The sequence below is a fragment of the Camelus bactrianus genome, chromosome 14 (genome assembly GCF_048773025.1).
Source record: "Camelus bactrianus isolate YW-2024 breed Bactrian camel chromosome 14, ASM4877302v1, whole genome shotgun sequence".
Taxonomy (NCBI): Eukaryota; Metazoa; Chordata; class Mammalia; order Artiodactyla; family Camelidae; genus Camelus; species Camelus bactrianus.
In genome coordinates this window covers 4520341-4534208 of record NC_133552.1, presented here as the reverse complement: position 1 = coordinate 4534208, position 13868 = coordinate 4520341, and the positions used below count along the sequence as shown (strand labels likewise).

General features: G+C 41.9%; 1 protein-coding gene across 2 annotated transcripts in view; it reads left to right on the top strand.

Annotated features, from left to right (window-relative positions):
• FLT3 (fms related receptor tyrosine kinase 3) overlaps positions 1 to 13868 on the top strand; it is an 85001-nt gene that overhangs the window by 44987 nt on the left and 26146 nt on the right. For both annotated transcript variants that reach the window (XM_074377971.1, XM_074377970.1), the window contains exons 3-9: positions 1912 to 2117; positions 4938 to 5053; positions 8888 to 9017; positions 10731 to 10858; positions 11180 to 11319; positions 11417 to 11570; positions 12554 to 12722. In XM_074377971.1, the coding sequence (XP_074234072.1) occupies positions 1912 to 2117; positions 4938 to 5053; positions 8888 to 9017; positions 10731 to 10858; positions 11180 to 11319; positions 11417 to 11570; positions 12554 to 12722 (1043 nt within the window). The remainder of the gene's footprint in view (positions 1 to 1911; positions 2118 to 4937; positions 5054 to 8887; positions 9018 to 10730; positions 10859 to 11179; positions 11320 to 11416; positions 11571 to 12553; positions 12723 to 13868) is intronic.

Sequence of the window (13868 nt, the reverse complement as noted above, 5' to 3'; positions counted from 1 at the left end):
CCATACTTTGTAAGCTATTGAGACCTGCCATGGCTTATGGGCCTTTCTGTTTGGTATTTAAGTATACGATGCACTCATATCTGGTGCAGATGAGGATCTATGCTCATTCCTGGCACTTTATTCCATCAAGAGTCAGGTTCATTTTGGGTTTGGATTCAGGAAGCGCACTGACGGTCAGAATGAATAAGAAACAAGAATTTCCCTTTCTCCTTCAAAAGAAGCCAGGCTTCTCACTCAAATCTAAATCCCTTATTTCCAACTGCCTCCTGGATATAGATAAATAGATTTCCCATTTGTTCATTAAAATCCACCTCTATGATTTTTATTTCTATTTCCCCAAACTTGCTGCTATTCTCGTTTTTATTGATTTCTGTTCGTGGCCCTGTCCAGTTCCTAGGCTTGACAGCTCAGTGCCGTCGTGGGCTGCTTCCTCTCCCTGCCTTCACGTTCGGTCAGTTACCAAGTCTTATCAATTTTCTTTCTTGACTAGTCCTCATATAATCACCTCATGTGCTCCAGTCTCGCTGCCACTTCCCTAATCCAAGCCCTCATTAACTCCCTCCCGGTCACAATAATATCGTAAGTGACTTCTTCCTTCTACAGTTCGGCTCAGGTTGGGCTGCCAGGCTGTTCTTCCTGAAGCACAGCTACATCCTGTGCAGCCTGGCTTGGACTCCTCTCTGCTTAAAACTGACATGCAAACTGCACACTGTAATCTTGCCCCAGCTCCTTCAAGTTCCAGCCTTGTTTTTTCATTACTCTTCTCCTTCATGGTATTCATCTAATGGAGCCTAGATATTTACTCCAATGAAGGAAGCCTAAATGATAGATAACTGAAAATACGTGAAGTCTCTATACAACAAAAAGTGAACATAAAGTAGGCAATTCCATGCACATTATCCAGTTAAGGATTCACACAAATATACAGTCACTCTGTTTTGTTTTATGTGAGTGTAATACATAGACGCGTAACGTGATGCCCTGGGCTCCCACTTCCCCCCCAGAATCAGAGGTATTAAAAATATTCTCAAATTTTAAACAGCGTGAAATAAGTTTCAATAACAGCATTCTACATGAATATAAAACTCCTGATTTATTCATCATTAATACATGATTTTTTTTATGTCAGAAGCATGGTTAGTTTTAATCTTTTTTAACAGATATTGGTGTTGTAAAACATTGGGTTATTAATAATTAAGGCTTTTTGCATATACAATATTTCAGTATGGACAGAAGTTTTTTAACATCATTTGCTATGATTTTTTTAAACCTTTAGTGTCTTTTCAATGTGAGAAAATAGCTGCACATATTTAAGTGTTTTCTTATAAAATATCATCTTAAAAACGTAACTTTGAAGGGTCATGGTTTCTAGTGTTAAGCCCTGCATTTTTTTTTTCATGTAACATAAATTGATATGCAGCACTCAGGACTGTGTTAAGACCTGGTAATTCTTAAACAACATCAGACAGCCATGCAAACCCTCACTGTGGCAGAGCCGAGCTTCCACCTTCCTGATATGGAAGCCGCTCCTTATGGATGTTTTTCCACTTTGGTGTGAAGTGGCTTGTTAGGGTGTCGATGGCTTTTAAAAAAAAAATGGCTTTGATTTCTTCTACCATTTACAGTTCTCAGATGAGACATCTTTCTAAAAATCCTATAGTTCAGGTGTGTTTTGAAGAACGAAGCACTCTTTTGTAGAAGCAACTCCATCCTTGGCTGTATTACAGAATATCCTGGAACCAAAATGAGAGGATTTTATTGTTTTCACAATGGTAGAGCTCATGCCTAGCATGCACAAGGTCCTGGGTTCAATCCCCGGCACCTCCGTTAAAAAAAAGCAACCTAATAACCACCCCCTGCAAAAAAGCCATGCATTGGCAGTAAATTCACATTGCTTCATCTATGACACAGGCGTCAGAATCCCCAGAAGACCTGGAGTGTGCCTTAAGGCCCGAGAGCGCAGGGGCAGTCTACGAAGCAGCCACCGTGGAGGTGGACATGTCTGTGTCCATCACACTGCGAGTGCTCGTCACCACCCCAGGGAACATTTCCTGTCTCTGGGTCTTTAAACAGACCCAGACCCTCAACTGCCAGCCACACTTCGATTTACAAAACAGGTGAGAGGCGGGGATGTGCAACCATGAGGATTTGGGGAAAGATACTTTATTGCTATACAAGTGCTTTCTTGTTTCATTTAGAGTTTATTTTCAAATTTCTGTACATGTCCCTTGTAACTCTTATCTGCAGTGAAATAATGAACCAAAAATATACTTAGAGCATGAATATGTGACATTTTATAGTGGTTAAAAACCTGTAAGATGTACAACACAGAAAGGGAACCCTAATGTCAACTGTGGACTTTAGTTGATATCAGTATTGGTTCATCAGTTGTAATAAACACACCACACCTTTGCAAGATGTTAATAAGAGAACTCGGTGAGCGTGGGTGGGAGAGAAGGAAGGGGAGGGTGTATGTGGGATCTCTCTGAGCTTCCTGATTTTTCTATAAACTAAAATTGCTCTAGAAAATAGTCTATTAATTTAAAAAATGATATATAGATATATTTAGGGCCTGAGAAATCAGTGAAAGCTGGCAAAATGTAAAATAGTGAAAAGAATATTTGGAATTTTAAAGATGGCTTGTTTTCTTTTTTTAAATTTAATCATAGTGAATTTACAATGTGTTAATTTCTGGTGTGCAGTTATACATTTTTATATATTCTTTGTCATATTCTTTTTTAATATAGGTTAATATAAGATACTGAATATAGTTCCCTGTGCTGTGCAGGAGGATCTGCCTGTTCATCTGTTTTATATGTAGTAGTTAGTATATGCAAATCCCAAAGATGGATTGTTTTCTAATTGGATTTTGTCTTAGATAAAAAGTTAGAAAGTTTTCATTCCATTTTAGTTGCAGTAGCAAGGAGCTTACCAGTTGAAGCAGTAAGACGCTTCATGCTGGGTGATGCTTGGAGAAGAACATTTGTCTTTACCTATTTTGTTCCCCAGTATGATGAGCAGAAATCGCAAGGACGTGTGATATCCGTGAGACATTTTAGTATGAAGTTAATCTGTGTGTGTAGAACATTGGTCTCATGAGCCAGAAAGATGTCTGAGCCAAGGTTTATAGGTTGACATCCAAGCCTGTATCTAACCCTGTGCTGACCACTGCCCCCTGCTGTCCCTGTCCTCTCACGAGACCAGGTAGGGCAGGGAGCAAGGGGCACCTGCCATTTAAATGCCCACTTAATGATTCTAAGGGCCTTTGTTTTCTAATTTTTGGGGGTCTTCTGGTGCCCCAAAGCTGTAGAAGAGGCACTATCTCTAGAACAATGCAGGCAGTGGCCCCCAGGGGCCTAAAGGGGGTTCCAGGCCACTTGACTGAGGGGTCCATCTCTGTGACTGACTTGTACCAAGTATTTGCATTTGTTTCTTTAAGGTCAAACCAACTTTTATGTAATTTTCAGGACAGGAGCAGCTACAATTCTGAAGTTTGGTTCTAAATCTTGGAGCACATTCATTTTCCTTTCCTCTTTTGAGAGCATACTACTCACTTCTGTTTTTTGGTTACTTTTTTCTTGGGGTTAAACCAAAACACTCTCCTGTTAAGCATTTTGGCTTAAAGAAATGTTCTGGTAATCTTATTAAAACTTGATGCCACAATAGTTCTTGTTGGATTGAGAACAAAAAGTAAAGTAAAAAAAGTAGGGTTCTTTTTACTCTGCTGAGAGTTTGCCTTTTTTGGTTCTAGGACAGACAGCCAAAGTCAGAGGTCTTATGTAGATTAGTTAACTTAGTATCAAAATATTTTTAACAACTTTTCCACACTTAAGAGTTATAGAAATTAAATCCAGACTCAGACTCATAGCCAGAAAGATTGCACACTAAGTTTTGATGCCCAGGAGCTCACCAGTGGCCCTGTGAAAGTGAAGTGTTCACAGGGAGAAAGCATATCACCAAAATACCTGCATAAGCAGGTACTTTGTATTTCTTACTAGTATTTCTTACTAGTTTACTGCCTATGTGAATGCAGGCACAGTGCTCTGGAACCATGCTGCTTGGAGTTCTAGAGCAGGGCTGCTCCAATACTGTGTGCACTTGGATTGGCTGGGGATCTTGTTGAACTGCAGATTCTGATTCAGTAGATGTGGGTAGGACCTGAGATTCTGCATTTCTGTCCATTCCCAGCAGATGCCACACCTTGAGCAGTAACATCTAAAGGTCAGAAAGTGTCCATTTAAATTCAACAGACTGCTAGATAGAATTTAAGCTTTAACGAGAATAGATATCACCAAACATACACCAGTGTTGTTTCTTTGAAGAGAATGCTTCCAGCCAAATTTATCCTTAGCAAGTATCTGAAAAGTTAGAAATACTCACATTGAGTATGCAGCTCTCTTTGGATCTATGTGATATGTCAGTGTGATTACCTGATAGGAAGATGTATTGTGTCAGATTTTGCTTGAATTCTTTCCTCTAGAGAGAGAGAGAGAGGCACAAAACGAGCTGTTCTTTATCTCAATGTATCTTGCTTGTACCAGAATCTGGTTCTGCAAATGGGGAACCAAGGGTGGGGACCAGGTGGCTGGGGAAACACGGCTGTGGAGAGAGCTTGGTTGTGGAAGCAAGTGGTCCACTGCTGCCGATGAGGGCGACCCAACCACCTGTGGATTTTTTGTGGGAGTTTTTCCATCAGGGGGCTCAGGCAGCAGGAGGTGATGGCGCTCACTCCCCAGAGAGAACTGGTTAAAGGTCAAGGTCCAACTGACAAGGCCCAGGCTGCATGCTGAGCACAAGACAGGAGCTCCCTCCCGCCACCACAGTCAGAGATGGACCAGCAGAGACACCCAGCCGCCTTCTGACTCAGGGTGAAATTGGATAGTTTTCGTTTCACGCAAAATTTTCCAAAGTAACCAGTTCTCTTTCTTGTGTTTCAGAGGAGTTGTTTCCATGGTCATTTTGAAAATGACAGAAAACCAAGCTGGAGAATACCTACTTTTTATTCAGGCTGAAGCTACCAATTACACAGTATTGTTTACAGTGAGTATAAGAAGTAAGTGCCTTTTGCTTCCAGGTATTCTCAATATTCCAGGCCCAAAGCTTTCCCCAGTTGCTGCAGACACATAAGCCAGGTTTTCCTCCATGTGTAGTTGAATTAACTGAAGTCACGTCAACCACCCCCACGCCTGCTGAGACTCTGATGTGCCCCATGGATGTCAGAGTGAGCGCTTCTAAGAATCTGGGGTGTCCTCTATTTTCGGGCTCCCCACCTTTTTCAGTGACAGATGGATGATGACAGGCAAGAAATGGAAAACATTTTGACCTTGGTGTCAGAATAAGACCTGAGTTCTTATTCTGGATCTGACAGGACCACCTTTGTTTGGCACATCCCGTAATTCTTTCTGAGCCTCAATTTTCCAATCTGTAAAACGGGGGTGAAAATAAACACCTCCCAGGATAGCAAGATCTTAGCACCATCCAACAGAGGCCTCTGAGGGTGAGAACGTGCCTGCTTGGCAGCCGCTGGCCACGTGTGGCCTTTGAAAACTTGAAATGTGGCCAGTGTGTCTGGGGACCAAATTTTCGTTTTATTTAATTTTTGCAAATTAAAAATCAAATTTGAATAACTACGTGTCCCTGATGTGTTCATATAAATGCCAGATCGCTGCGCAGAGCGTCAGGAGCAATGCAGACATTCTCACCCAGGCAGGCCGTGGTGCAGGTGGCGGGACCCCCGCCTGCCCGTCTCCTGGCTTCTGCTGGTTTCCGCCCAGTTACGCGCAGGCCCAGTGGCTGCCCGGACTCGATCCCAAGCCCGCTGATTGCTTTATCTCAGGGTCAAATGAGGACTGGAGGTGGGGGCATTCAAATAGGCCCCAGTGCTGGCGGGGGCCAGGGCAGGGCCCCGGAAACTCTGGGTTTATGCCATTTTAAATCAAGCCCGCCGGCTACACCTTGGCACGACCTGCCAGGCCCACTCCCTTCCTTGTCAGCGCCTCGAAGTGACAGCGGCGGGTCGGTGCAGCCCGCAGAGGGCCCGGGCTCGGGGTCAGCACGGCTCCCGTTTGCGGAGGGTGTTCTGCGCGCAGCATCGCAGATAAACGGACGCGCGGAGATAAACGGAGAGGGGTGGAAGTGGGGTCACAGCCAGAGGCCGAGCGTAGCCAGGTCTGCACCTGGCATCACTGCGCTGGGTCTTGAGGTCAGGGCTGCTATCAGCAGAGGACTCCTGGTCACTTAGACTCCCAGGAGTGTCATCTGATGGGGCGGGGGGCGGAGGGGGGACGGGGTAGTGCGTTAGGTTCCAAAGTCAGCCTGTAAGGCAAAACTCAGGCCAAGTCAAAATTGGTCAAAATTTGTCTTGAAAAGTCCTACGATTACTCCAATATTTGTAAGACCAGGGTCCTACAAGGTCAAAAGTCAAGAGGGCCGCCTTCGTTTCTCTTCGATTTTGATCTTATTCCCGGTCCCCTCCCCAGTCCCCGACTCCCTTCTGTGGGACAGTAAGTCCTCACATGGAAAGAGAATGAGATTGTTGCTCTCTTTCTCTCTCTCTCCTTTTTTTTTTTTTTTTTTGCAAAGTGTTTATATTTGAGTTTGTGTAGAGTAAATGGGCATCTGTTGTCTTTATTATCTTTAGGGTGACTTCTTTTTACTTAAGATTTACAAAGTACAAATATCACAACGATCATTCAATTAAATTGTGACTATTTTTAACACACTGCTGGGTGGTGGGGTTCAAAAACATCAGGTGGGGGAGACGTGGCGACAGTCAACTTGAAAAAGAGGGAAGTCTTTAGTGAACCACACGTTCAGTGTTAACCAGCAGTTTGGCATGATTCCTAAAAAAAGGAGATCTGAACTTTGGCAGCATTCATGAAAATGTAATGTCTGGGTTAAGGAAATTAATGGAAAATTATTATTTTCAGTTCTACATTTTTTTTTCAGGTGAATATTGACAAAACAGAGCAACCAGGAGAGTGAAGAACTTGTGATTCTTTATATTAGGAGCTGCTGAGGGAATTAAGAATGTTTAGCAGAGAGAAGGGACTGTTTTGAGGAGAGAAGGTTGATTTCAGGGAATGCAGGGGAATTTCTCCAGGCATGAGTCAGGAGACCTGGGCTAACTGCTTAAAACACCTTCGATGGTAATGGTCTCCCTTGGCCTATTTGATTTTAAATATTTGAAAGATTTTCATGTGGAAGCAAAGCTACACTTAAAAAATTTTGCACTAGAGGGAAGAATTGGGACCAATGGTCAGAAATTACAGGGAGAGAAAGTATAAACCACCACAAAATGGGAAAAGATGTTTGCAATCACGTAATCAACAAAGGAAGAAGAGTTGTAATAGGTAAAGAACTTATATAAATCAATAAGAAAAAAACTGTAGAAAAGTGAACAAAAGACATGAGCAGGCATTTCACGATTGTCAATCAGCATATTAAGTTAAATCATATTAAATCACTGAGAAATGCAAATTAAGGCCACAATCAGGTATCATTTTAGACCCACCAGATTGTTGAAGACAAATTGTCACTATGTGTAAAGCTGAAGTTCTCATACCATATGAAGCACCTCCACCCCCAGGTGTATTGTTACAGAAACTTACACACTTGGCAGAAGTGTGCAGTGTTCATAGCACCATTGTGGGGATACAAAGCCCTGGAAACAACACAAATGTCCTCGGCAAGAAAATGGAATCATGAACTGTGATCTGTTCACCAATGGAATCCCACGTGGTGGTAACAAAATGAATTAAGCATAGCCATGTGCAAAACCATGGGTGAATCTTAAAAACATAAAGTTGGATGAAAAACTGAAGTTGTAGAAGACTGCATATTGAGTCATGCCCCGTGTTGAACCTCAAAAACACACAAAACAAACCAATATGTTGTTTAAGGCCACACAGCCATGTGGTGAAAACATTTTTTTTAACGGGTGAGAATGATAAACAAATTCAGGTTAATGCGTACCCAGGGTCAAGAGATGGGGAGAAGCACTGAAGTAGATACAAGGGCATTTATTATTCTTCTGGTTATTACATTGACCATCAGTCTGGTATTCGTTTTTATTATCCTGCTTCAAAATTAACCTTCATGTATTATTTTGTGTATATATATATATACATATGTATGTGTGTGTGTGTGTATATATATATATATATATATATATAAACGTACTATATACTATTTTAAAACTATATTAAGAAGGAAGACTGACATTTAGCATAGGGAAACTTTCTTTAAAAAAAAGTTTGCTGAAAAATGGAAGGATCTACTCTGAGAGGTAGTGATCTCCTGTCCCTGAGGGGTTGGGGCAGAAGGAGAGAGTTTACACGTTACACAGGGTGGGGAGTGCAAGGTGGGGAGGTCGGGGAGGGGAGAGGTGTGATGGTCCACCGTGAATGGGAGGCCAAACTAAACCTCTCATTTCTTTTCCAGTTCCAACTCCATCCTACTGTGTTTCTGCATTTCTAAATGGTTGTATTTCTGCTTAGTTCTAGATAAAATTATAGGAGGAAAGTTGGGTCTCACACTAAATAAGGGTGTGTTTTAAACTGTGTTGTTTCTAGTTTTCTCTTTCCTCTGCGTACCAATACTTGTATTTTTACACGGCTTCGCTCCACTTAACTTGTTGTCTTTGAATTATAAAATACACAAAGAAATTAGCTAAGAGAATAAATGCTGAAGTTGGCATTTCAGCCAGAGTTGAATTTAAACACTGGCGAAGAGGCGCTATACTATTATGCATATTTGGAGTGAAGCAGAAGACACTACTATGGTATAAAATATCAACTTTTCTTAACAGTGTAGAGTTCTTTGTTTTGAGGAAGCTGCTAAGACAATTTTTTTAATATTAAAATGTGAATCGTTTATGATGTTTTAGATACACTGCTTTACACATTAAGGAGACCTTACTTTCGAAAACTGGAAAATCAGGACGCCCTGGTCTGCATCTCCGAGGGCACTCCAGAACCGACTGTGGAGTGGGTGTTCTGCGAGTCCCAGGGTGACAGGTATGACACCTGCAGGGAACCTGCTGTTACACCTTCCTTTCTCGGCCTTTCTCTGATGTAGCTGACATCGGTCTGCATGTGCAGTTTGTCACCATGTCAACAGGAGGCTCTGGCTGTTTACAGAATGGTTAGCATGGACTTCCCGGGGAGGATGGTGGGGTGTTTTCACGAGGAGGCCTTTCGGGACTCCTCGTCTGTCCTGTCACTGACCTCTAGGACCCTCCCTGGATACCACACAACACAAATAAAAGCACTTTTTAAGTTACAGGATTGTCGGCTCTTTAAGTATCTGGTTGGAGAAAAAGAGAGGTATAGATTTCAGTGCATAATTCCCTGTAAGTAAGAAATCTGTGAATAAATGATTGTGATTATTCTGTTTATTCTGGAAGAGCAGTTTAATATGATTGTTTAAGGATGTAGAATCTGCCTGGGTTTGAACCCTGCTTTGCTTATACCTGGGTGGCCTTGGACAAGTTGCTTAACCCCTCTTCACCTCATCAGAAGATTGGGGATGGTAGCCGTCCTTACCTTATAAAATCACTATGAAAAAAAATCAGTAAATAAAATTGCTGTGATGATGAAATGAATTGATACTTGTGAGGCACATAGAACAGTGCCTGGTAGGTAGTAAGGACCATATGAATGTTTACTTTTGTTTTTCACACATGTCATAGCTAGGTGTTTGCAAAGTAAGGGTTCATGCCTTTTGAACTAATTAAAATCAACTAAACAACTTTTATTGAAAAATGGGACTAAAGAAAATGAGAAAAAGTAAAAAAAAAAATCAGGTTACCAAATGATATGAATGGTATCCCAAATTTTAAAGGCAAATAAAAGTGATTACATGTAGATATATATGTAATATGTGCATAGGAAAAAAATATTGAAAAGCCACACACCGCTAAATACTGACAGTTGTTATCTCTGGCTGCTAGGAATATGGGCAATTTAAAATTCTTTTCTTTGGGTTTTTCTGCATTTCCATAATGCATTTTCTGCATTTCTATAATTTCACAATTATTGTTGTCTTCTAATTAAAAAAAAAACCCTCAAGGATTAATACATAAACAAAGAAAAGATGACACTTGACTAAAGTGATAAAGAGGAGAAAAGTGACCTCAGGCAGATTCCGACAGCCGAATCTGCTCTGGGAAAGGTGATGGTTAGGGAGGCGGGAGGGGGAAGCGGTCCCGCAAATCCGGCTGTGGCCGCTTCCCTCCAGTGACACCGCGCCCCCTCTTCTCGTAGCTCTGGGGACTCTGGCCTCTCTCCCTCTCACCAGTTGTCCTCTTCAGAGCTTCAGAGCTGCACCTCGTTAAGCAGTATTAAAACCTCATCATGTTTTTCCTTTTCTCCATTTTCTCTTTCTCCCCCCGCCCCCTTTTTCAGTCTCCTCTCAATTCTTCCATTCTTTGTCTTGAAACAACAACAAAAAAGAGGTCACCAAACACAAAACCTTTTAAACTCTTTTATTATGTGATTCCCTCTTGGGTTATTCTCATTGGTTGAGGTGATGAGTGACTGACCCGTTCCCTTACGAGCTCTGGGCTGGCGCCGTAGATTTGGGTTGGTTAACATTTCGACCAGCTGCCGTCTTTGCCCTTGTCCCCAGGCTCTTAAACTCTAGAATCTTTAACTTTGTTCTACTCCTGAGCTTCCGTTTGTAATTTTAAAAGATGTTTAATCAACTGACGTTTATTTCTTTAATTGCAGCTGTAAAGGAGAAAGCTCAGCTGTTGTTACAAAGGAGGAGAGCGTCCTCCATGAGTTATTTGGAACAGACATAAGGTGCTGTGCAAGAAATGAGCTGGGCAGGGAGTGTACCAAGCTCTTTACTATAGGTACGACCATCATATCCTGTCCTTCTGTTTTCAGTGACTGTTCCTTAGCAACCATCTAGGACTAAGTGTCCGTCCTTGGGCCATCGTTCAATTTCAGAAGTTGTATAGTTCCTTCAGGCCATTTCCAGGGCAATATTATGGATTCTGTAAGTCCTGCTCTCCGCCTAAAAGACAAGCCAATCTCTAAAAGACTCTTTTCTTTTGAGATGGGTCGTAAAATTGAGATGACCTTACAATCTCTGTTCTGTGGAATATTCAGGATATATTTTGTGATGTGGGAAAAATCACGTTTTTCTTACCCGGGATGTTTTCATCTCCTAGATCTAAACCAAACTCCTCAGACCACACCACCACAATTATTTCTTAAAGTAGGGGAACCCTTGTGGATAAGGTGCAAAGCAGTTCATGTAAACCACGGATTCGGGCTCACCTGGGAGTTAGAGAACAAAGCACTGGAGAAGGTGAGATGATCAGTTTGCATCCTGAAAATGCAGAAAAGATGAACCAAGAGTCCAGGTGGAAACCATTCAATTCAAACTCTGTTTTATTAAAATCTAGGGCAGCTACTTTGAGATGAGTACCTATTCCACAAACAGAACTATGATACGGATTCTGTTTGCTTTTGTATCATCAGTGGGAAGAAACGACACTGGCTATTACACTTGTTCCTCTTCAGAGCATCCCAGTAAATCAGCTTTGGTCACCATCCTAGGTAATGCTGGCCGCTCGCACAACCTGTGCTCATGTTTTTAGTCGTTTTAGAGTGCAATGTGGGGTACATACTGCAAGTTCTGCTTTCAGCATTATGTTAGTATCAAAAAGTGAGGAAGAAACTGAATGTGGATGAAAATAAGCTGCCCCCTCCCTTCTTTTTCCAGTTAAACCGTGCCCACTTGAATGCCGCTGTCTCACCATGTTGTAGGGTGACCCTCTATGGATTTTTGCCTTCCAGTAGACTGGAAGTTTCCTAAAGACCGGGACAATCCCTTCTTTTCTTGTAGTCCCAGACCTGGCAGAGAGCCAGACAAAATCAGCCCTCAGTAAACACCTGTTCTAAGAACTAACTGGGGGGCGGGGGGAGGGCAGGGAGCAGTGGCTGAACTGGACAGGCACTTAGATGCGTGGAATTCGGGTGGGCTGTGTAGGGTCTGACAATAATCCCAGGTCAAGCGATGTCAGAATAGGTGGCAGCCTTCAGTCATCATGAAGATGCCAAGATGTGAAGTGATTCTCTTATCAGACTGAAAAGGAGGTGTTCCATAAGGAAACCTTGTGATTATCACTGGCTAGACTGTTTTTCATTTGTGCCCTGAGATTATCATCTGTAGGATGTGTCACTGAGAGAGCCGTTCTGGCTGAGGACAGGGGCTTCCAGATTTTGTCAGTGGATCCCTGCTAGATCCCTGTTGGCAAGGCTAGGGGAGCCCTTCAACCCCGTGAACTTGTCTGAAAAATCTATAGCTTTATTTATACGTTTCTTTGGAAAGAGAATCAATTATTTACATCTGATTCTAAGAGGATTCAGGAGCTGACGTGTTCAGGCTTATAACTGGGGACAAGACTCCTGTGTTTCTTGTTGGACCATCAAATCTGAGTTTTCTTGCATAAAACCAATGAATAAAAATTTATCTTCTCACTCTATTTCCATATGAATCTCATCATCTAATTTATAAATTCCTCTTCTTTTTTCTGCAGAAAAGGGATTTATTAACGCTTCCAAATCAAATGAAGATTATGAAATTGACCAGTATGAAGAGTTTTGCTTTTCTGTCAGGTTTAAAGCGTACCCACAAATCAGATGCTCATGGACCTTCTCTCGAAAATCATTTCCTTGCGAGCAAAGTGGCCTCGATGACGGGTACAGGTGAGCCAGCAAAGCCTGGGACCCATCATTCTTGGCACAACCCTTCTGGTCACCTTCGAGGATAGTTTGGTATTCTAAGTTTGCGTGTTACTACGTTGACACTGAAGGTGAGAAGACAAGCAGCAGATACGAGGGTAACAGTTCTTTAATCAGCTCAGATAGTGTACACCCACCACATGAAAAACGAAAAAAGCTGTGTGTTTGAGGATGGTTCGGTGGCGTTTTCTGAGTCACCAGATAGTTACTTCCTGTTTAACAATATGTGCTATTCGGTACAGCGAATCTCCCTCAGCACGTTTGCAGACAATTGAGGAAGTAAAACCCCTTAAAAACAGGAAAACCTTACCTATACGTGTCTTGATTTAAGTTTTCAAAAAATAAACGCAGAAAGAGCCCAATGGTAAGTGATAAAGGGAAATTTCATTTTCCTGGGGATTTGTACAGCTGCACTCAGGGTTCTTTTCTGGGAGAAATTCTTCATTCTCTCTTTGGAAAACAAAAACCAACTCTTTCTAGTGTTTTCTATGCCTAAGATACCTCTTATCTCTTAAAACTAATCTTATATAACATGGTTTCAAGATAGATTGTGAGCGACTGAGAGGCACCTGTCATCCCCCAAGCCAGGTGACAGTTTACAGTCCGTAGTCAACTGTGTAGGACTCATCTGAGTAAATGTTAACAATGTGGATTCTTGGCTCCCGTTCCAGACATGCTGACCCCCAATTGAGGGATAATGCCCAGATTCTACATTTTTAATGAGAACCTCTGGGGATCCCAATCACCGTTCTGTATCTGTGCTCTGTGGTCCAGTAGCTACCAGCCACATGTGGCTGTTGAGAGCTTGAATTGTGGCTGGTCAAAATGGAGATGTGCTGTAAACTATAAAATGCACACCAGATTTTGAAAACTTAGAATGCAAAAAAGCATGTAAAATATCTCAATAATTTTTATCTTGATTATATGTTAACACAGTAGGATTTTAGATATATTGAGTTAAATAAATCTATTAAATACGGTTTACTCCTTTTTACTCTTTATGTAGCTAACTGGAAACTTTCGAAGTACGTATGTGGCTTGAGTTATATTCCTATTGGACAGCACGGGTCTAGGTGAAGAGTAAGAGTTCAGCCCTTTCCATCTGATTCT